This window comes from Parasteatoda tepidariorum, chromosome 1, assembly GCF_043381705.1.
Source record: "Parasteatoda tepidariorum isolate YZ-2023 chromosome 1, CAS_Ptep_4.0, whole genome shotgun sequence".
Lineage (NCBI taxonomy): Eukaryota > Metazoa > Arthropoda > Arachnida > Araneae > Theridiidae > Parasteatoda > Parasteatoda tepidariorum.
In genome coordinates this window covers 27,789,815-27,810,682 of record NC_092204.1, presented here as the reverse complement: position 1 = coordinate 27,810,682, position 20,868 = coordinate 27,789,815, and the positions used below count along the sequence as shown (strand labels likewise).

At 28.8% G+C, this 20,868-nt stretch overlaps 1 protein-coding gene across 2 annotated transcripts; it reads left to right on the top strand.

Annotated features, from left to right (window-relative positions):
* The first annotated feature begins 2,427 nt into the window (after window positions 1-2,427).
* Window positions 2,428-19,690, top strand: LOC107446362 (Actin-related protein 2). 2 transcript variants are annotated; one of them, XM_016060985.3, is made up of 9 exons: window positions 2,634-2,809; window positions 3,066-3,176; window positions 4,823-4,843; window positions 7,555-7,770; window positions 11,509-11,581; window positions 13,711-13,847; window positions 13,926-14,075; window positions 17,567-17,845; window positions 19,191-19,690. In XM_016060985.3, exons 1-9 carry the CDS (start codon window positions 2,762-2,764, stop codon window positions 19,359-19,361), a joined length of 1,206 nt encoding a protein of 401 aa, XP_015916471.1. In that variant the 5' UTR covers window positions 2,634-2,761; the 3' UTR covers window positions 19,362-19,690. The 2 variants fall into 2 exon arrangements, with proteins under 2 accessions (XP_015916472.1, XP_015916471.1); XM_016060986.3 differs by lacking the exon at window positions 4,823-4,843 and having other exon boundaries at window positions 2,428-2,809.
* The last annotated feature ends 1,178 nt before the right edge of the window (window positions 19,691-20,868 follow it).

Here is a 20,868-nt window from a genome sequence, read left to right as displayed (position 1 = left end):
TAAATTTTGATCTTTTTTTGTTTCTTTGCTTAAATATAAATTTGCTATATTTAATGAGTTTACTTTTTTACTTCTTTTTTTCATCATTTTTAATAGAAATTCAAAAAATATTAGATTCAAATTAAGGAGCTTCCAAATTTCCCGTTACGATCGAAATATAGTTTACAACCAGTCCACCCTAACTTCATTAAGCAACCAAACTAATTTTGAAATTTTTATTGCCTCTTTCTTCCCTAGTGACTAGACAAATTTCGAACACTTATTGTTATTTCGCTTGAATATTAATTTACGACATAAATTGGGTTTACTTTTTTACTTTAATTTTAAAAAATTTCTAAAAAAGTATATTAGACGTAGTTTAAGGGGCTCCCAGAATTTCTCGTTACGACAGAAGTATATTTTTTTTATGGTTTACGCAAACTGTACAAGGATTCTTAATATAATATTAATTTATAAATTCCAAAAACAAATTTATTTAGCTTTATCATTAAGTTATTAACAAATTAATGACTTTAATTAGTTAATTAAAATTTATGCATAAAATTCAATGTATGATTTGTCAGTTTCTTGGGATATAAAATTTGTTGAACAATTTTTTATCAAAATATATGTTATAAGTGCGAGCGTGTATGTGAGACATCGATGCGCAATTTTTTTCTTACAACGTTTTTGCGTTATAGGAAAATACTTTTTTTATAAATATATTTTTTAAAATTTATTTTTTCAATTGTTAGGAAATACAAATACGATTGATTGAAATTATTTGAATTTTAAAAATTGTATTAAAGTGAAATTCTTTATCATTTTTGTTAATATTTTTAACTCTTCGACAGTCTTTCTCACTACCAAATTCCCCCATTAATCACAGAATAAATAATGATAAAGAGTGTAATGGAGAAAATAAAATTTCATCTTCAGAGCATGAAAGATAATATTCAATTTGTCAACTATATAAAATTTTGTTTGAAAATTTTGAAAAAGCTTTATTTTTATAAAGAATTCCAATTTAATACATTTCAAACAAGTTAAAGGAGTACTTTCAAATCATCTCTATTCGTATCAAGGTGACAGATCAAATCAGGATTCATCAGGGATGGAATAGATTAAAGTTCAAATTGGAATGAAATAGATAGTTCAAATTGAAATGAAAGTATTACATAATGATTGTTTGACTGCTTTACTACATAATTCTAAAAAGCAAAAAAAGAAAAGGAAAAAAAAGAGAAAAAAAAAATCATATTTTGAGTAATGCAAATTTCCATGAGAAAATATAAATAAATATTAGAGCTATCATTATTCGAGTCCACCTTAAATATGCGAATAGTATGGTTCTACATGGTAGTTGAACAAAACAAAAAATTTAATAACTCAACATATGGTTAATGTAAATGAAAATTATAGGCTTACGAACAGAAAAGAAAAATAATTAATTTAGTAGAAAAAACAATCATCAAGAGTTTTTGTGTCCATACAACTAGAACAAGAAAAAAGTTATTTATAGAAATAAAGGATTCACAAAATATACTTATAGTCAATATATGTAAAGAACTCCCCTCGCCATTTGTCTATAGCAGTGGTGGTACCTATGGTTAAGAGTTATATCTATTTTAAGTTATATTATTTAAGAGTTATATCTATTTGTAGTCAGATTAAAATTTATGACATATTTTCACTCGGGTTGACGAGAGAAACAGAATTGGGAGAGAGAGAAGCCCCCCCCCCTCTTTGAAATGTGCTTTTTTACACAGCAGTAGTACAAGTGTACTACTAGTAGTGTACTACTAGTACAAGTGTAGGATAATGTGGGGCGTGGAGTAATCGACAATGTCAACCTTCATCTATGTAATGGTACCCCACCATAGAATAGAGTTAACATGTCTTATATACTAGTGAATTGGAATTATATTTTTGTAGTGGTAGATACACTACAGTATTCTCCCACCAGAATTATATCTGTGATAGAATTCGCTGAATTGACCACTAGTTGATTCATTGCTGATTTGTGAGAAGTCGGGAGAGCTGTATTAAGATTACAGTACTTTTGCTGATCGTGAGAGCTGTGTTAAGTTCATGGTAATGGTTGCTCCTGTGTTGCCATTAGCATTCGAGTGTATACAGGCTGACGTTGTGTGTGATTGAGACGAGACTGAGTAATAACAGTGCGAGGAGGTGGATAATGTCGCAGTCACAAGCAGCAAGTTAACTGTTCAATGTGGACCATCCATCGAAGTAGGCATATTCACATCACGTCCGGGTCACCAATATGGGGCGTGGAGTAATCGGCAATGTAAACCTTCATCTATGAAAAGGTACCCCACCATAGAATCGAGTTAACATGTCTATTACATATTTTGTAGCGGAAGATACACTACACAAGTTCTTTCTATAGACAAACTATACTTTGTTCACCGCAACCCATTACGTAGAACACGTCTTTTCATTCAAATCCCGTGTAAAATTCAGCTGCCACCCGCCGGATAAATCTTGGCGTAAAAAAAGCTTTTGCGCTCTCCAATTCCAGATGCCTTCGCAGATTTGTAGGGTTAACGTGATAGAACAGCAGTGGCTCTCAAGATATTTCCATTTCGTCATGCTTTTAAATTAAATCATCATTTTAGGATTTATCAATTCTTAAAATGGCAACATAACTTGTTTTAGACCACCCTTCCTGTTGCCGACAATGGTCTGTCAATGTTTATAAATTACATTTTAAGTAGAAATTAAAGCTTATTATTTATTCATTTATAAATTGTAAACAAATATGGATAGCCAAGGTCGACAAGTGATCATATGTGATAATGGAACTGGGGTGAGTAACATTCTTTTTTCGATTTCAATTTGACCAGCTATCTGTCAGACGATCCACTTTAAATCCATTTAAATTTAGATAATTTTTCATTAAATGTTGTCGCAAGAATTTCTCTTAGTATGCTTGATTATATCACATATCGCTATTTAATTAAGTCGTAATTGTAGTGATGAAAGAAAATCCTTGCTATAAATTATTACTTCTGTATGTTAGTAACTTTTCAAAACTGGTCCTAAAGTTGATAGTTCTTATTTAGTTCGTCAAGTGTGGTTATGCCGGTTCTAATTTCCCTGCTTTCACATTTCCATCTCTTGTTGGCCGGCCGATTATTCGAGCTGCTCACAAAATTGGAGACATAGAAGTAAAAGTAAGTTATATTATAAATTATTTTTTTAGTTTCTGAAACTATTGTTTTTATAAACATGTTAACTCATAATAATAATGAAATGTATATGGTAAAAAATTATCTATTGTCTTACCTTGCATGCTGTGTTGGATAAAAGTAACAAAAATCTTTATTATTCTGTTTTTTAACTTTTATTTGAAATAAATAAATAAAATAACTGTTTCCTATATTTCATGAAAAGGTAAAGGTTTCTGCATTGGGTTTTAGTCCAAAATGAACATCAAATTTTGGTTATTTCCGGACAATCGAGCGCAAGAGAAACTAATTCAAAAAATATTTCAAAATGGTTCTAACATGAAGGGTACAATTCATAGCTTGAAGCTTACTTGTATGAGCATAATTCGTAATACCTTACCCAATCCGAAATAACCTGAATGAGTTCTTTCATAATTGTATAATAAAAATAACAAATAAGTTTTAAAAAAACTTTGTCGATAAATAGTTTTCTAAATAATACATCCGAATATTTGGCAAAAGGACCGAATAATCGGTACATCACTAGTATTAAGCTTAATTTCCATGATTCAAATAAAAATTACTGCAATATGAAGTGTGAATAATCTTTTAATTATTTTGTAAAATTTTTACTTATTAAAACAAATATTTGTGTAGTCATATGCCTTTTACATTATAGTCATTTGCAACATAAGCAAAAAAAAAAAAAAATACTATTTACTGTCACAGTATTTGTATTAACTACCTATCATGGCTTATAAATACTTTTCCCCTATAGTATTATTACTACATATTTTTCTTGTGATCAGTACTTTTTTAAAATTCAGTAAACTCCTTATTGTTTTCTGTTGAATAGCCGTTTCTTTTATTTAAGATTTTAAAATAATAGGCTTATAAACATATTTTAAAATAATACATCAGTAATAAAGATGTATGTATAACTACATAAATATTCAAATGTATTTATTAGCCTATTATTACTGACATCATAATAAAATGAATAATAAAAATTTATTAAATAAATGTAAGAAAATTAAAATTTAACTTGTTAAATGAGAAAACAAAATCTGTCCCCTTCGTCAGGCAAATGCAAGCCAATACATACCATCTCCCTTCCCACATACAGCGAACCACTTTTAAATATAATTCCTTGTGAATAAAACCTGAAACAAAGACAGTAGGTTGAATTTTTTTTCTAAAAAAAATAATCTTGTTTTTTCCACTTACTTATTTCATATATATATTTATTCGTGTACATACTATTTCAAGTTAAAAATCCCTTTAGCACCTTGTCAATTTTAGTTCGTGCGGATAAATTCTGATAAAGAAATATCCTTATAAGAAGATACAGAGGGACTATTTCCATATTGGTGCTTGTTTATATATATATATAAAAAAAAAATCGAAGTGGTCTGCTCTGAAATTTCTACAGCTTGTACCTTTGAAGTCAGTCTCCTTCTCTGAGTTTTTTTTAGTTTTTTTCATATGTATGCCACTACCTTGTTATTGTTGGCTTATGGTAACTTTTTTATATGTCATTACTAATACAGAAGTCGTTCTAACACAACTGAATTTTTACTTGTATTCAATCATGCGAAGAAAATATTTAACTGTTTTATGATATGCTTTTTTACTTTTAATGCGGCTTGAAGGATGCTCCAACTGATGCTCGTGTGAGTTATATTTAATGCTTATTTTTGAAAGCTCAATTTTTAAAATTGTGTTGTTATTATGCATGTGAATTTTAAAATTGCACTTAAAAGTATGTTATTTCAAATAAAAATAAAAAAATATGAAAGAATCTTACAAATTCAACCTTAAAATCTAAGGGAATTAAATTTTATTTGAAAAGTAAGTGTTAAGTATGACAGATTGTGATTTTAGATTATCTACATTTTATAATTAAATCAACTAGATTTCTAATCTTACATTACATATATTGACTAATGTCAAAATGAGTTTTCTGATTAATATGAGCCTCATCTTATGGTTGTACAGTACAAAACCCGTTATCCGGAAATCAGAAAACCGGAAAACCAAAAAACCGGAACGAAATTCGATAAATTTTCCCGCCATTTTTTAAAAAAAAATCTTTTTCCTCATAAGATTTTAGGATTTTTCGTTCTTTTTTGAAAGGTGTTTACCTTACCATTATTTTGGAAATAATCATTAGTGTATTACTCTATCGTTTTTTCTTCTTTTTAAGATTATCTCCAAAAAAAAATTTTTTTTTTAGTTGGGTTTAACAATAAAAAAACAGCTTTTTGTAGCGATTTTGGAAAACGGAAAAAATCAGTTATCCGGAATAGCGATGGTCCTGACTGTTCCGGATAATCGGTTCCCTACTGTAATATTATACTTGCAACATTTTTATCTTAGCAATAGGGTAAAAACTATTATCACTGTTTTAAGTTGAACAAGATTTTTTTAGAATAAAGTAGCTGCAAAATGAATTAAGTCTTGGAATTTTATAATCTAGATATGTAATGAAACTTAACTGAAATATCCATTAAGTGAGAAAATGAATAAATTTATATTAGAAGTATCTAAAAAAATTTTTTAAAAATTTTCAATATGTTCTTGTAATAATTTTTTAAAATGCTTATTCTTAAATCTATTAACTAGTGTGTTTTGTTACATATTGTATGTCCCTGTGGCAGAATTTTTTCGAGCTATCTGCGTCAAAACTCTCTAGCTCTGATATCTTTCCGCAAGATACTTTTAATAATAGCAAACATATATGCTACGAATTTAAAATACAAAAAGCGCTGTGTTTACGAGATAAAAAAATTATTTTTTAAAAAATTGAACAAGTAATAATTTTTTTATTCTAATATTATAGGTGATATTCTCGCATTTTGTTGGCGGGGGAGAGCACACTAGTTATTTATTTCCTTGCATTTTGTAAACAATCATCATAATAAAAAAATAATTAAAAATCATGAAACCCGCGTAGCCGAAAAAAAGATCGAAAACGAAATCCCTCGAGGCGGACTCCTCAAAAAGGGGTTACTCAAATACGTGTTTCGTTTCGAGATTAGGTTGTTGTAATAAATAATATTGTATAAAAATTATCGGATTTAAAAACTATGGAGAAATCAATAGCAATACCTGTCAAAAATTAGATAGAATCATTGCCTTAAAAGTAAATACCCAAATACACGATTCGAATTTTCCATATTCTTTGAAACATATCAAGATATTTAAAAACCACATAAAAGTCAATATTAATAACTGTCAAAAGTTCCATTGAAACATTACATCGATTTACGATACTATCAACGTAAATTGAGCGCGTAAAAAAGTGATTTATCTAAATGCATGATTCCAAATTTTACGTGTATTTCTGTAGAAAAGAAAACTAAAATTTTTTACTTTTCAAAAGAAAAATCTTTCTGCAAGNGAGGCGGACTCCTCAAAAAGGGGTTACTCAAATACGTGTTTCGTTTCGAGATTAGGTTGTTGTAATAAATAATATTGTATAAAAATTATCGGATTTAAAAACTATGGAGAAATCAATAGCAATACCTGTCAAAAATTAGATAGAATCATTGCCTTAAAAGTAAATACCCAAATACACGATTTGAATTTTCCATATTCTTTGAAACATATCAGGATATTTAAAAACCACATAAAAGTCAATATTAATAACTGTCAAAAGTTCAATTGAAACATTACATCGATTTACAATACTATCAACGTAAATTGAGCGCGTAAAAAAGTGATTTATCTAAATGCATGATTCAAATTTTACGTGTATTTCTGTAGAAAAGAAAACTAAAATTTTTTACTTTTCAAAAGAAAAATCTTTCTGCAGGAGCCCTGTAACGTTCTGCGATAACGGCGCTGTGTCATTGCAATTCTGCCACGGAGCTGTATCTATGTTTAAGAGTAAGGCATAAAAGAAAAATTAATTCTAAAATTTATGCCACCAGTTACAATAATTAGGGAAAAAAAATTCTGAGCATTTGCAGCTACCTTGTAAAACTAATATAATAAAATAAAAACTAAAAAGAAGAAACTTTTTTTTTTTCATTTGAAAAAATATTTATATGAAAGGAAATTATAATGTAATATAAATATAAAAGAAACCATACAAAGAGAAGATCATAGGGAAATCATGTGTCATTTATATGTACCCAATTTGAACAATCACCATTAAGCTGGCTCTTCTTGATATAGGATCAGATGTTGAATTAATAAACCTACATCTTCTTAATCTTTGGGAAAAAAGCAAAAGTTAACAGTTAGAAACGATAAATAATGAATACGAAACATGAAAAATAATTACTAATCCTGTGTTTGAAAAAGCTAAATTTACCCAACAATAATTTTACTTTATTTTAATGTATCTATATTATTTTTTTTCTTCTTCAAAAAAAAGGATTTAATGGTTGGTGATGAAGCTAGTAAATTACGATCAATGTTGGAAGTTGCCTACCCTATGGAGAATGGTATAGTTAGGAATTGGGAAGACATGTGCCATGTTTGGGATTACACATTTGGTCCCAACCAAATGAACATAGATCCTAAAAACTGCAAAGTCTTATTAACTGAACCACCTATGAATCCACTCAAGAACAGAGAGAAAATGATTGAGGTAACATTTTCTTTATCTTATCTATGTTTTTTTCTCTCTCTTTAAATTCTAATTATTTATATTTTAAAAAAACAACAGAATTCAGAAACAACACAATGCCTAATGATTTATGTCTCATATTTATTCTCAAGTAAGATAGAAAATCTAGAAGTAAAATCTATAAACATGTTAATTTATTATAATTAGATAAAGAAGATTTATTTTTATTTATTAAACGATAAAGTAGATGTTAAAGTAGGGACTTTTCTGTATTTAAAAAGGAGTAATATGAAAATTATGACTTTTTCAATTATACTTATATTTTTGTATAATAATATTCAGATAACTGAGTTCCTACTCTTTGTAAATGATAATAATTATAGATATTAAAAATAGTGAACTAAAATACTCTTTTTCAAACAATAAAATATGCAATGCTTGATTTATTTAAATTTTTTGACAGTTCTCACAACAATAAAGACATTTCACTGAATTTCCTTTTAAATGTCCCGCAAAACATGCACATCTTCTTTACATGATATTGTTTACACATATTTAATTCTTTCTTTGAGAGTGTTTATATATCTGTTTGCAGTTAGCTCTGCTGGTTTAATTGTTTTAGGTACATTATTTATAAATTTTTTTGCGACACGCCTGCAACATGGAGCTTTTTGCATAATAGCAAAGTGTAATTGCTAGATCTAGATTTCTTCTTTGTCGTCAACTCTTGATTTAAAGGTAACACATTTATTTCAGATATATCTGAAATTTTAATTGAACAGTATGAAAGTGTGTTACTGTGATTCCTAAAAGTGAGGAATTTCTGCATAATATTGCAAAATAGCGTTGGGGTCGCTGTGTCTCCTGCTGTTATTCTAGGTATAAGTTTCAATTATTGCATTCTTGTAAGGCTGAATTTTAAATGATTAAATAAGAATCGAAATAGAATCATTGTATGAAAATTTCACTGTTTTAAGTTAAGTAATTTTGAAATTATTGTTATAAATTCTATTTTATAGTACTGGCAGAATGCATTGGTATAACATTTGATTATCTTAATTAATACACATTTTTACTTCATTTATTAGTTTCTCTTTGTTTTATAAAAAAAAGTTTCCCTGCACTAATTGACTGGCATATTTGTCTGACATAGCTTTAAGCAAATGTTTATTAATTTATGCTACCAAATGACCTACATTCCAAACTTTTTAAATGCCTTATACAATTAGCACAATTGTAAATTTAATCAATATATATAACTTTTATTTCTATAGTTATGAAACCAAAACTCACAATAGAAAAAAAAAAGTTTTTTTTTATTAGATGTCTTATTCTTATTTCTTAATGAGTTGGATTGTTTAACTTCTAAGTTTTGATTACATAAATTAGCATTGAGAATCCCCCCCCCCAAAAAAAAAAAAAAAAAAAAAAAAAAAAAAAAAATTTAAAAAACATTTTTTATTGAGCAAAGGAAAAGACTTAAATTTTGGATTCAAGAATACAAGTGGCAGTACTTAAGTTTTTAGAAAGTAATATATGAAATAATTTCTTAATGAAAGTATATGTTTTATTGCTTCTCAGAATATTCTCCTGTGGCATAGATACATTTTTTCATTCAAATAAATCGATTTTTAAAACATTTATGCCACTCTGAACGTGGCACAGCAGAAACATGGCATTTGTAAGCTTCAACTGCCTCTTCCAGGTTGTTAAAATGTTGACCACGCATTTATTTTTTATAAACGGAAATAAAAAGAAGTAATTTGGTACCAAGTCTGGTGAATGCGGACAATGAATCATCAATTTGATTTTTTGTGTGCTTCAAATAATCCATAGTTAGACAAGCTTTGTGTGAGCTTGCGTTGTCTTGGTGCAAAATGATGCGGTGTTTTGAATTGTTTTTTCTTACCTCTGTAACTACTTCTGGTAAGCAAATTGTAGTATACCAAAGAGCATTGATTGCTCTACTATCCTCCAAAGGAAGGGTTGCAATATGACCTGATTTACCGAAGAAAGAAGCAATAATTTTTTTGGTAGCTGTCCTAGAACGAACAACTTTTCTTGGCTTAGGGTCACCTGGAAACACCGAAGCACTGGTTTGCTGTTTTGTTTCTGGTTCACCGGAATAAATCTAGCTTTTGTCACAGGGTTTGATATTGTACACACATTTTGAGGCACTTGGGTTGAATTTTTTTTAGATTTTCGTGGTACCATTTCACACGAGCTGCCTTTTGAGCTTGAGATAAATTGTGGTGATCCATCGCGAGTGCATCTTTTTCACCTTTAAGTGATTATGTAAATATGGAATGTACACAGGTTCTTAAAATGTCTAAAGATGTTTCTATTTCATTATATGTTATATACAACTCTTTTGAACTGAGATACTTACGATCGCAGGAGAATTCTTTAAATCAGTTGTAAATTGTTGCCTTCGATGGTGCTTCACTACCAAATGTAAATTTCTTTCTACCTCTACACTGTTTCTGTGTCAAACCCTGTTGAAAGTCATAAAGAATCATGGCTCTGAAATCCTTTTAACATAACTCCATAATTACTTAACACTTATGTTTTTTGAAAAATCTCAGTTAATAGAATTTTACAGCTTTTGATGTTCTATAAACATAGACGATCACATAAATGAATTTTGATAAAAATCTTCTAAGCTGAAAGTAGCTGTATTTTTGTTGCCAGATTTTAAAAACTTAAGTACTTGCCCTCGTAAGAAAATAAAAATTTAGTAAATTACGTAAAATAGCTATACTTGATATCACTTATAAATTGACCCCATGTTTTTAATTAAGAAATAACACATTTTTGGTATGCCGGGTGTATAAGCCAAAATTAAAAACCAAATATAAAAATTAAAATATTAAGTCTATACAATTTTCACATTCGCGCGCAGGTCGTCGGGCTACCGAAGCGGGGGTGCCATCCCCTCCGCAGAGGATCAAAATTGTGATGGCATGTCTTCGGATCATCCTCCGGGATGTTTCCCAGACCGTCGCCAATAGCCCATTGTGCAGCTCTAGTGCGACGTAAATTAACAACAACAACAATTTTCACAAGTTAAAAATATTTCACATTATTTTCTCTTGACATTTGCTTTCAAATAAAGATGTATTTGAAAATGCTGTGAGGGGAACAGTTTATCAGGATAAATTTGTAACTGTGTTTGAAAAGTTTTCACTGAGTTATGTTTTTTGAAACACTAGAAATTGTCTTTTGTTCCGGTTTCTTTTCTGAACATTATTTAGAGTATTGTTTCTAAAAAAACTTCATTTGTTAAGAAAGTATGATTGGAAAAAAATGCAAAATTAATTCAAAGTTAATTATCTTCGCTTAGTAAATTTTAAACAACATTAAAAAAACTTGTCTACCCAATATTCCTTTGTAGACTGTGTGTACCATAAAAGAATTTTTAAGTCTAAAATTTTGGGGCATGAAAACTATTATTGTAGGCAGATGTCCTAAACTTATATTTTATATAGTCTTTTAAATTATATCTGTGTTTGTAAAATAATGGTTTAAGTATACAAAGAATATTTTAATTATGTTTCCTGGTTATAGTATATAAGAAATTTATATTTACACAAACTATGAAAAATGTTTTAAAAAAAACTTTGATTCTAATGTATTTATTTCATTTAAAAATTCTCTTGACTGTTAACTTGTTTTTGCCCCAAATTAATGTGCATAAATTTCTTCATAACTTTAATTTTGAAATTCGTCATTGCATTAATTATTTCCATTTAATTACAGGTCATGTTTGAAAAATATGAGTTTGCAGGAACTTATATTGCAATACAAGCTGTTTTGGCTCTATATGCTCAGGGTATGCATTTTATGATATTTTAATTATTAGGGTTGCAAGTTTGTCTTGTTGTGAATTTCCATAAATAATCAGCTTAGTTTCTAAAACTTGTGTAATTTTTGAATTGTTAGATGCCAAAATTGTTTCAAATTTGATAGAGTGGCTCTATATTTGAAGTTGAATAAGTTCAGTGCTTACAAAGCAACTTTTTAAATCTAAGACAAGATGATTTCCGAAATTTCAAAGTAGCTGTTCAATCTTTTTCAGTACCAAAAAATAGCATGGACTGATTGTTTTTGAAGTAAAAAAATATGTTACACATGAACAAAAAAAAACATAAATGACAATAACAATGTGCACTATACTAATTTAAAATTCTTCAATTGCATAAAAAAATTAATAGTTAAAAAAGTTTTTTAGCTCTTATACAGTAGGAAGACCGGAATGTTGTGGACCTGGCTATCCCGAGCGACCGATATTCCCAGGTTTTTTGAATCAATATTAAATAATTCAATGTGGTTTAACTGTATTAGTAATTTGATATTGAATTTTTTAAAATAGCTATATTTTAGCTGGTTAGGTATTCTAATTAAAAATCTATAATTTCATTTCACTCTTTTTACTTTATTTGGTCTGTATAGTAAAGCATAGTAATGCATTTTTCTTATAATTTCCCTGCTGATATTTCCTCCTCTTAAATTGGAAGAAAAGAAGCTGTTCGTTTCATCTGATTTTCAAAACTAGAGTAAAATGAAATATTCCATTCTACTCTGCATTCTGGCATAGATTGATTGAAGACAAATTTCTTTGCTTTGCACAACTGCATTTTCCCCACAATTCCACATTCCATTTGACTTTCAGCTATTGAGAATTGGATGGACAGGAGTTTTCTACTGGGAAAAGAGTGTTATTTTACAACCATTCAGTTGGCAAACTCGCTGTTTCATACATTGTTGATTTCAGGTGACGTCACAGAATTTTAAGCATCAACATGTCTTGTTAAATTGTGGTTTAGTTCGATCACCTCTATTCCGGTAATCTTATTATCAGAATTAAGTGACAATGCGTGATTGAGAGGGTTGAAGCTAGTTACAAGACTTAACAATATGCATGGGGAAAGTTTTTTTAAAATTGTATTCACTTCATATTATCTAAGTCTGCCACTTCTTTGCATTTGATGATGGGAAGTAAAATAATCTCCCAACCTTTCTATCTATTTAACTTCAAGGATGATCAGTGAACTGAAGGTAGTAGAGCAATAAAAATAAATAAAGTGCTATACATTACAATGTCAGTCATTCTAGTTCAATATCGCAAGAAAGGCAAGCGAAACTTTATTCCGGTTTTTTGAAAACCAGATAAAAGGTTTTATGCTGAACAGCAAACTTAATTCTTCTTTATTGTTGAATAAAACATAGCCATTTTCGTATTATAAAAAATTTGCATTTCCACTTCATATTTTTCTTTTTATTATCTTTACATTGTAATGTATAGCACTTTATTTATTTTTATTGCTCTACTACCTTCAGTTCACTGATAAGCAGGTGTAATCCATTTCCTCCATGTAAATCAAAGAGGAAACGAAATTTGCATGCTGCTCCTTTACGTTCGATTGATAGCGGCTTATCGAAAACCACTGATTTTTTCTCATGCACAGGGAAACGAAGAATTTTTCTCTTTCCCATCCATACTGGATCTGAATATCTTCAAGGTGAAAGAAGAAAATTTTTTTTCTCCAAAACCCGGGAAGAAAAAATCTTCCATCCACGTTTCCCTTGACTTAACTTCAAGAATGACTGTAATTTCTTCTCTTTGCCTTAATCCTCTAATTTAAAATGCTGGAAAAAAAGCTCAAAATATTTCCTGGTTTTTTGAATATCGGATAAAAGGTTCTGTACTGTATATGCTTTTATTTTATTATTTCTGTCATATCTATGTTTTGCTTTACAGTGCATATGTTGTATACTCATTTGTGAATTTTTCTTTCCACAAAAATTTCAAAACTTTTTGCAACTCTTTCCTGAATTTCGATCCTTTTTTTCCCACCTTAAACTTGCAACTCTATTTATTGATAATCAATAACTTGGTGGGAATTTTTAACTGCTCTTGTGTGAAAATATTTAATTTTTAATTGAAATGTTTGTATTAAGGTCTTTTCACTGGAGTTGTGGTAGATTCAGGTGATGGTGTGACTCACATTTGTCCAGTTTATGAGGGTTTTGCACTCTCCCACTTGACTCGGAGGTTAGACATTGCTGGCAGAGACATCACCCGATATCTCATCAAGGTATACTTCTTTTCATACTTTATTTAGAACAACATATGTTCATAGATTTCTCATCTCTTCTTAAATCTCTCTTAACAGCTGCTGTTACTCCGAGGCTACGCTTTCAACCACTCTGCTGACTTTGAGACTGTTAGAATGATCAAAGAGAAGCTCTGTTACATAGGTTATAACATAGAGCAAGAACAAAAGTTGGCTTTAGAAACTACATTCTTAGTGGAGCCCTATACAGTAAGATTCCCTTTATTAAAGAGAGTTACTGAAAAGCTTATAATTAAATGCATTTTCTATCTTCTTAAAAATTTATTTATGTTTGATTTCATTAAGAGAATCAGGGCTGATTGTGCTCCGGAAAAAGTCCGGATTTCCGGAATTTTCGCTAACAGTGATCAGGAAGTTACCGGAGATCAAAGGTCCAGATGTTTCAAAAAATCATTGATCATAGAAGTTTCCGGAAAGGTGGAACTTAAAAACACAGTTTATTTGATTTGTTTGTAAGGGAGAGCCAGAGAGATACTTTATAAGCTTATATTCATGATGAATATTCATTTTTAATAATTTCATTAAGAAAGACATATTTGTAAATTTTAATTACTTCTCCAGGTCATCATAGGTATGTGTAAAATTTTAAATATATTTTAAGTAAACTAAGAAATATTGAGAAAAGGGAAGAAAAAAAACTTGTTTAAATTTTTTTTCAATTTAAATTTTTTTTTTTTTTTTTTTAACTCAAGAAATATTCCGGAATTTTTACTTGGGCTCACAATCACCCCTGGAGAATGTAAATCAATGTTAAAATTTAAAAAAAATAATACTGCTCATAATGTAGCATCTGTATACATCATTTAATGATAAATCAGGGGTGTCACTTTTCCTAGGATTCGCAAAATTCCATTTTTCTTTCCCCTTCTGATTTCCATCACGAACTTAAAAATTCTTAATTCGCAAAAATATGTCATGCTGACTTAAAGGACCTTCTAAGTGAAATATTTATTCTATTTGATATGTTATTTTTGAATTTTTATGACACTTGAATAATATTGTATAAAAATAAAAGAAATGAATTTTTATAAGGGTTAATTGAGTGTCATATATTTATTTACTAATTTTAGAACAAGAAATCAGATCTTACATGATGGAGATAAATTGTTTCCGAAATTTGTATTTTTCTCTTCATATAGTGTATTTAAAATAATTTTTATCCAATTAACAGTTCAATATACACAGAAATTTTTTAAGAATGGATAATTGAAGGATCATTCAGAAATTGATTTTTTTTTATTAAGCAGGTTTAGTTGTATTCAAAACTCGTGAGGCACTTGAACTAAAAATATTATTCCAATTTTTAAAAGAATATTAAATCTTCAGATTGACTGTATTAAATTATTTCAATTGCCATATTATACCAATTATATGTATATACCAATTATTGTATCTACCAGTCATGAAAGTCACGAATTTGCAAAAGAATTTTGAAGGTCCGAAAAAGTCAAGATTTCTATTAATAGCGCCCTATTAATAGCACTTAAATTTAGAAAATAACATGGCAAAAAATAATTAAAATTTAAAAATAAAAATGGCAAAAAAATTATTTATAACTACTGAAAAACGCAATCGGAAAACAATGTGGTTTTAAGATGGAAGCGGTTAAAGGTAATACATGGAATTCAAAATTTGAAATTTGTAATAACATTGTATTAAAAACATCATCATATGAAAAAGCTATGATAACTACTTAAAACGGTGTGAATGCACAATGGGATCTGTGAACCAAGCTTGTCAAGTAGTGATAACTCATATTTGAAATTCACACGCCACATTAAAAATATAGGAATTTAAGAAAATCATGCGGAAAGGGAAGCTTAAAAAAATTTATTATGAGGAATAAAATGATCAACAAATGATGTAGATTTATGTGAATCAAGCATCATAGCAAATCAAGCGTGTCAAAAAGAAATGTACTACATGCAAATTTTGTATGTTGGAATAACATCAAAATTTTAAAAAGCGTGTGGAAATGGTCAAAATGCAATTGAAAATGACATACGTAATATAACTTAATAATATAACTTAATTTTTAAAATACACTATTACCAGCCTTGTGAATAGTCTATTTTAACTGCAAGCAAGTTATATTTTAGAATTTTAAAACAAATTATTAAAAACAAAGTAATTCTGTTAATATATTAAAGAACTAATTGTTAGAATTATTTACTTTGTACATTAATGGCTACCTATTGCTACTACACTGGTTATCATAAATTAAGGAAAATTACAAAAATAGCAATAACTCATTCAAAAATAAGCCCATCTCAAAGGAATCATTGCGAACTCTGTATGCCGAAACCTGTAAAATCAAATTTGAAATTTATGTGTTGTACTAAAAACATCGGAAATTGAAAAATACACAGATAGCTTCCGAAAACGATCAGAATTGGCCGATAGACTACTGTAAAATCACGTGCATTCACGACAGAACCATTGCAAATGGAGAAGGGTTGGCAAAATATATCCTTTTTTTTTCCTCTTTTTTTTCAAAATTGGATTTATTCGATTGATATAGGATTTTTTTCATTTCAATCATTCTTTTCTTATTATATTTTTATATTTACTAGCTAAATCATCTGATAAAATGTATTAACATTACATTTATGATTCAACAGTATTATTATAAAATGTATTAACAGTATTATTTAAAAACTATAGTATAGCTAAAATAGTTAATATTTCTAACTGAAGTGTTTTAAATGTTATTTTTTTTAAGTATTGCAAACTAATCACTGAATGAATAAAATTGTTAAACTATGTTCAAGTTAAACATCCTAAAATATTAAAGTCAGGGAGGCAATTTGACAGTTAGATATCCAATGAAGAGTAAAATAATTTAGATCAGAATACGTTGAAGAAAAAATAATTATTTTAAGTTTCTCTGGACAGAACAAATCTTTCAGCAATATTGGTAAACACTATGCATTTATTATGTTTTAAAAGCACCTTAAGTATTTTTTAAAACTAAATTTTGCGTACATAAATTAATAGTTTTATTTTTATGTTATTTATTATAAAATTATTATACTACTAGTTTTTAATAATTTCAAGAAAATAAGCCAATTTTATCATTTGTTTTATCAATCTGGTTGGTTAATCTATTAGTATGTTAAAAGTTTAAAGAAAAGTTCTATACTTGAAATATTGTGTTCAATTTCGTTTTTATGTTTCTAAATATGTCAAAAAGAAAAATATATATCCAGCAACTGGTCGAAGCTTTACATCAAAACTTTATTTTCAGTATTATTATTATTTCCCTATTTTAAATACTAAATTTATTGCTTAAAATTTGTGAACTCAACCCCCACCCCTAAGACAACAGCATAATTTATCTTCCCTGCCAAATGTATGTGCTTTTTTCTCCTCTAGCATTTTTCTTGAATCCAATAATTTTAAAAGAAAAAGTCCCCCCCCTATAAAAAAATCTGCTATATAGGTGGAAATATGTCCTAATTTTGCTGACTAATTTGCCACATTATACCAGTTCTGTATTTTTTGTACTAATTCAATGACATACCTATGCAGCAAAAATTGAATCCGGCAAATTTAATAAACAATTTACAGGCACTCAAAAAATAAGCGATTTTTGCAAGTTTTATTTAAAAAAATAATTTTTTTTTCTTCAAGTATAAATTTTAGGGTTCTGTAATATAAAGTTTTTTCTTTTTCTTTAGCTGCCTGATGGAAGAGTCATCAAATTAGGGGGTGAAAGATTTGAAGCCCCCGAAGCATTGTTTCAACCACATCTCATCAATGTGGAAGGACAGGGCATTGCCGAACTAGTCTTTAACACAATACAGGCAGGAGATATTGACATAAGGCCCGAGTTATACAAGCACATAGTCTTGTCCGGTGGTTCGACCATGTATCCAGGTTTACCCAGTCGATTGGAAAGAGAAATTAAACAGCTCTACCTGGAGAGGGTTTTAAAAGGAGAAACAGAGAAACTTGCCGTGAGTATTTTTCAAAAATCTAATTTAAAAATTGCCCCTTGCAACCTCTGTCCCTGGAAAAATGTACGACTTAACTCTTTGTAAGAGGAATGGGCTCAAGATTATGCCATTTTCAGTCTCCACACTTTTCCTCTCTCTGTTATGATTTTGATGAATCTTGCTGTTTCCCAAGAGCATTACGTTTAGATACGAAGTTGTAATTTAATGGCATTGGAAAAGAGCAAGAATCACCAAAACCATAGTGACGAAAATGTAGAATAAGTGATTTTTGATTTAATTGGCATCCCTCATAATTCAAACGAATCTGCCCCAATTAACTTCAAGTATACTCTATTTTTAAATATATAGAGAAAAAAAATTTCTTTACTATAGTTTATAGTTTTTTCTTTTCTTTTTTGCTACAGACTATTTTATGGTGATTGTTTTTAAAGGAATTTCAAATTTTTTTCGTAAGAAACCTGCCTTTTAGTAATAATCTAAACATCAAGAAAAACTTTTTTAACTATTCCCCTTATATAATCAAAAATTTTAAAAAGAATTCTATTCTTAAGTTGACTATCCTTCAGGAAAAAGAGGCTTCAACAAAGAAGGAAACGCAGTATAGCTTCCATTCAATATCATTGTGAAAAGTAAATTTTTACAGTTCACTTGTTGCATTGTAATCCATCTTTTTTAAGAGTTGTTTTTACTAAAAAAAGTTTTTCCAAAAGGTTATTTTTTTTTAACATTATGCTCTAAAGAACTTTTCGTCAAGGAACCTTTTATTCTAGACACTGCTCGAAGTGCTTGTTTAAGAAAATGGATACATCGAAAAGTGCCTTTTCATTATGCTAAAATGTGCAAGTTCGTCTTAAAATTTAACAACTGAGCAAGGAGCTTTGAACTTATTTTCTTTTAAATTGAAAGCATAATCAATACAGGGCAAGGTTCCGGACTTGGGGGTTGTATATTACAGTCGTAACCTTTCTTCATATTTGGAACTTCAAATGATGAATGGTTGTAAAAAGAACTGTCGACTTCAAATATCTTTTGAAACAAGACTAATTTTAAAATAAATGTTGTAAGTTATTTGGTCAAATGCAAACTTATTTGGATTTGTTTATACTTAAAAAGAACAATTTTCATAAGGGAAGTTTAAAAAAGGAAATCAAATGCTATCTCTATTTTCTTAAATAGCTATGTAAATGTTGATTTTCCTAAACATGTAGTTAAAAATGTATCCATTTTTTTAAACTTGCATTTTGAGCTGTGCCCTGACTTTAAAAAGCTCACCAATATTTTGCTGTTTATATTCATTTTAATCTTATGATCTCATTTAATCATTTGTGAATCCCTCTCTTTGCAGAAATTTAAAATACGTATTGAAGATCCTCCCAGAAGAAAAGACATGGTTTTTATTGGTGGCTCAGTTCTTGCTGATGTAATGAAAGACAAAGATACTTTCTGGCTATCCAGAGAAGAATATCTAGAAAAAGGACTGAAAGTTCTTGAAAAATTAGGAGCCAAGACAACTTAAAACTTTATCATTGTGTTAATTTTTTTACAATAAAAAAAACATCATTATTTGCATTAATTTTTGGGACCATTGAATTTTATTTCCAAGTTAAAAAGCTGCTGCTTTTTGCTCAATTGGAACTTCTTTTTTTTACATTTGAGTTACTACCCTCCTGAGATTTATGTGCTTATCGGAAATGTGTAGAAAGTTAACTTGTTGATTACGCTATGTTGATTTTTTATTAATATGATGTATGATTTAAAAATTATTTATACTGTACATTTCTGATACTTAATCATTTTCTCAGAAAATAATTATATATAGTTAAATAAAATAGAAATTTACTTATACTTCACTCTTATTATTTCACATTTTACACTGTAAAAAAAGTTTAAAGTCAAACCTCATTACAGTGATCTGTCTGTGGACCTAGAAATAAGTTCACTATAAACAATAGTTAGTTATATTCATTTAAAAAAAAAAAATTTTTTTTTTTAGCATATGACAATAGTATTGTTGGAAATAGTGTTTACGATATTGCATTATTTTTTACAAATTAAGTTGTTTAAATTAATAAACACTCAAAAGAAATAATAATTACCTTGTACATTCTATTGTAGAAACTGATTTTCGTTTGACTAAATTTCGATTAAAAAAATTTTACATAAATAAGAAGGGAAAAAAAATTTCAATTTCATCAAGAATCCAGTATTTTTTAGTCCATTTTACGCAGGAAAAAAAAAGATCAATTCTACTTAAATAAGTTACTGAAACTTCTTGTTCTCCTTCAACACAGAACAAGAAATATGCTACTAACAGGGCTGATGTGCCCCGGAAAAAATCCGGATTTCCAGATTTTTCGCTAACAGTGATCTGGAAGTTTCCGGAGATCGAAGGTCCAGACGTTTAAAAAAATCATTGATCACAGAAGTTTCCGGAAATTAAATTTTCGAAGGTAGAACTCAAAAACACAGTTTATTTTATTTGTTATAAGGGAGAGCCAAAGCTCATATTCATGATTAATGTTCATTTTTTATTAGTAAATAGTTGTTATAATCATAAACTAAAGAAAGACATATTTGTAAATTTTAATTCTCCAGGTCATCATAGGGTATGTGTAAAATTTTAAATATATTTTAAGTAAACTAAGAAATATCAAGAAAAAGGAAGAAAAAAACCGTGTTTAAATTTTTTTCAATTTAAACTGTTTTTTTAACTCAAGAAATTTTCCGGAATTTTGACTTGGGCTCACTATCACCCCTGTACTAAACAACTTGTTTTCCTTAGTACAAAAACAAAGATTATGCAAGAATAGTATTTAGCACAGGGGAAAGGAGAAATACCAACTGCAAATTTAAAATTTGAGTAATAAACAGAAAAGAAACTGAAATTAGAGTCTACTCTAAATGAACTACCAAGTTTTTAGTTATTTTCTACAAATAAAATGTTTGTTAAATGGAAGTACAGAGGAGATCACTAAAAAAGTTCACTGTAACAGTGTCCCAGGTTCATTATAAATTGCAAGTTC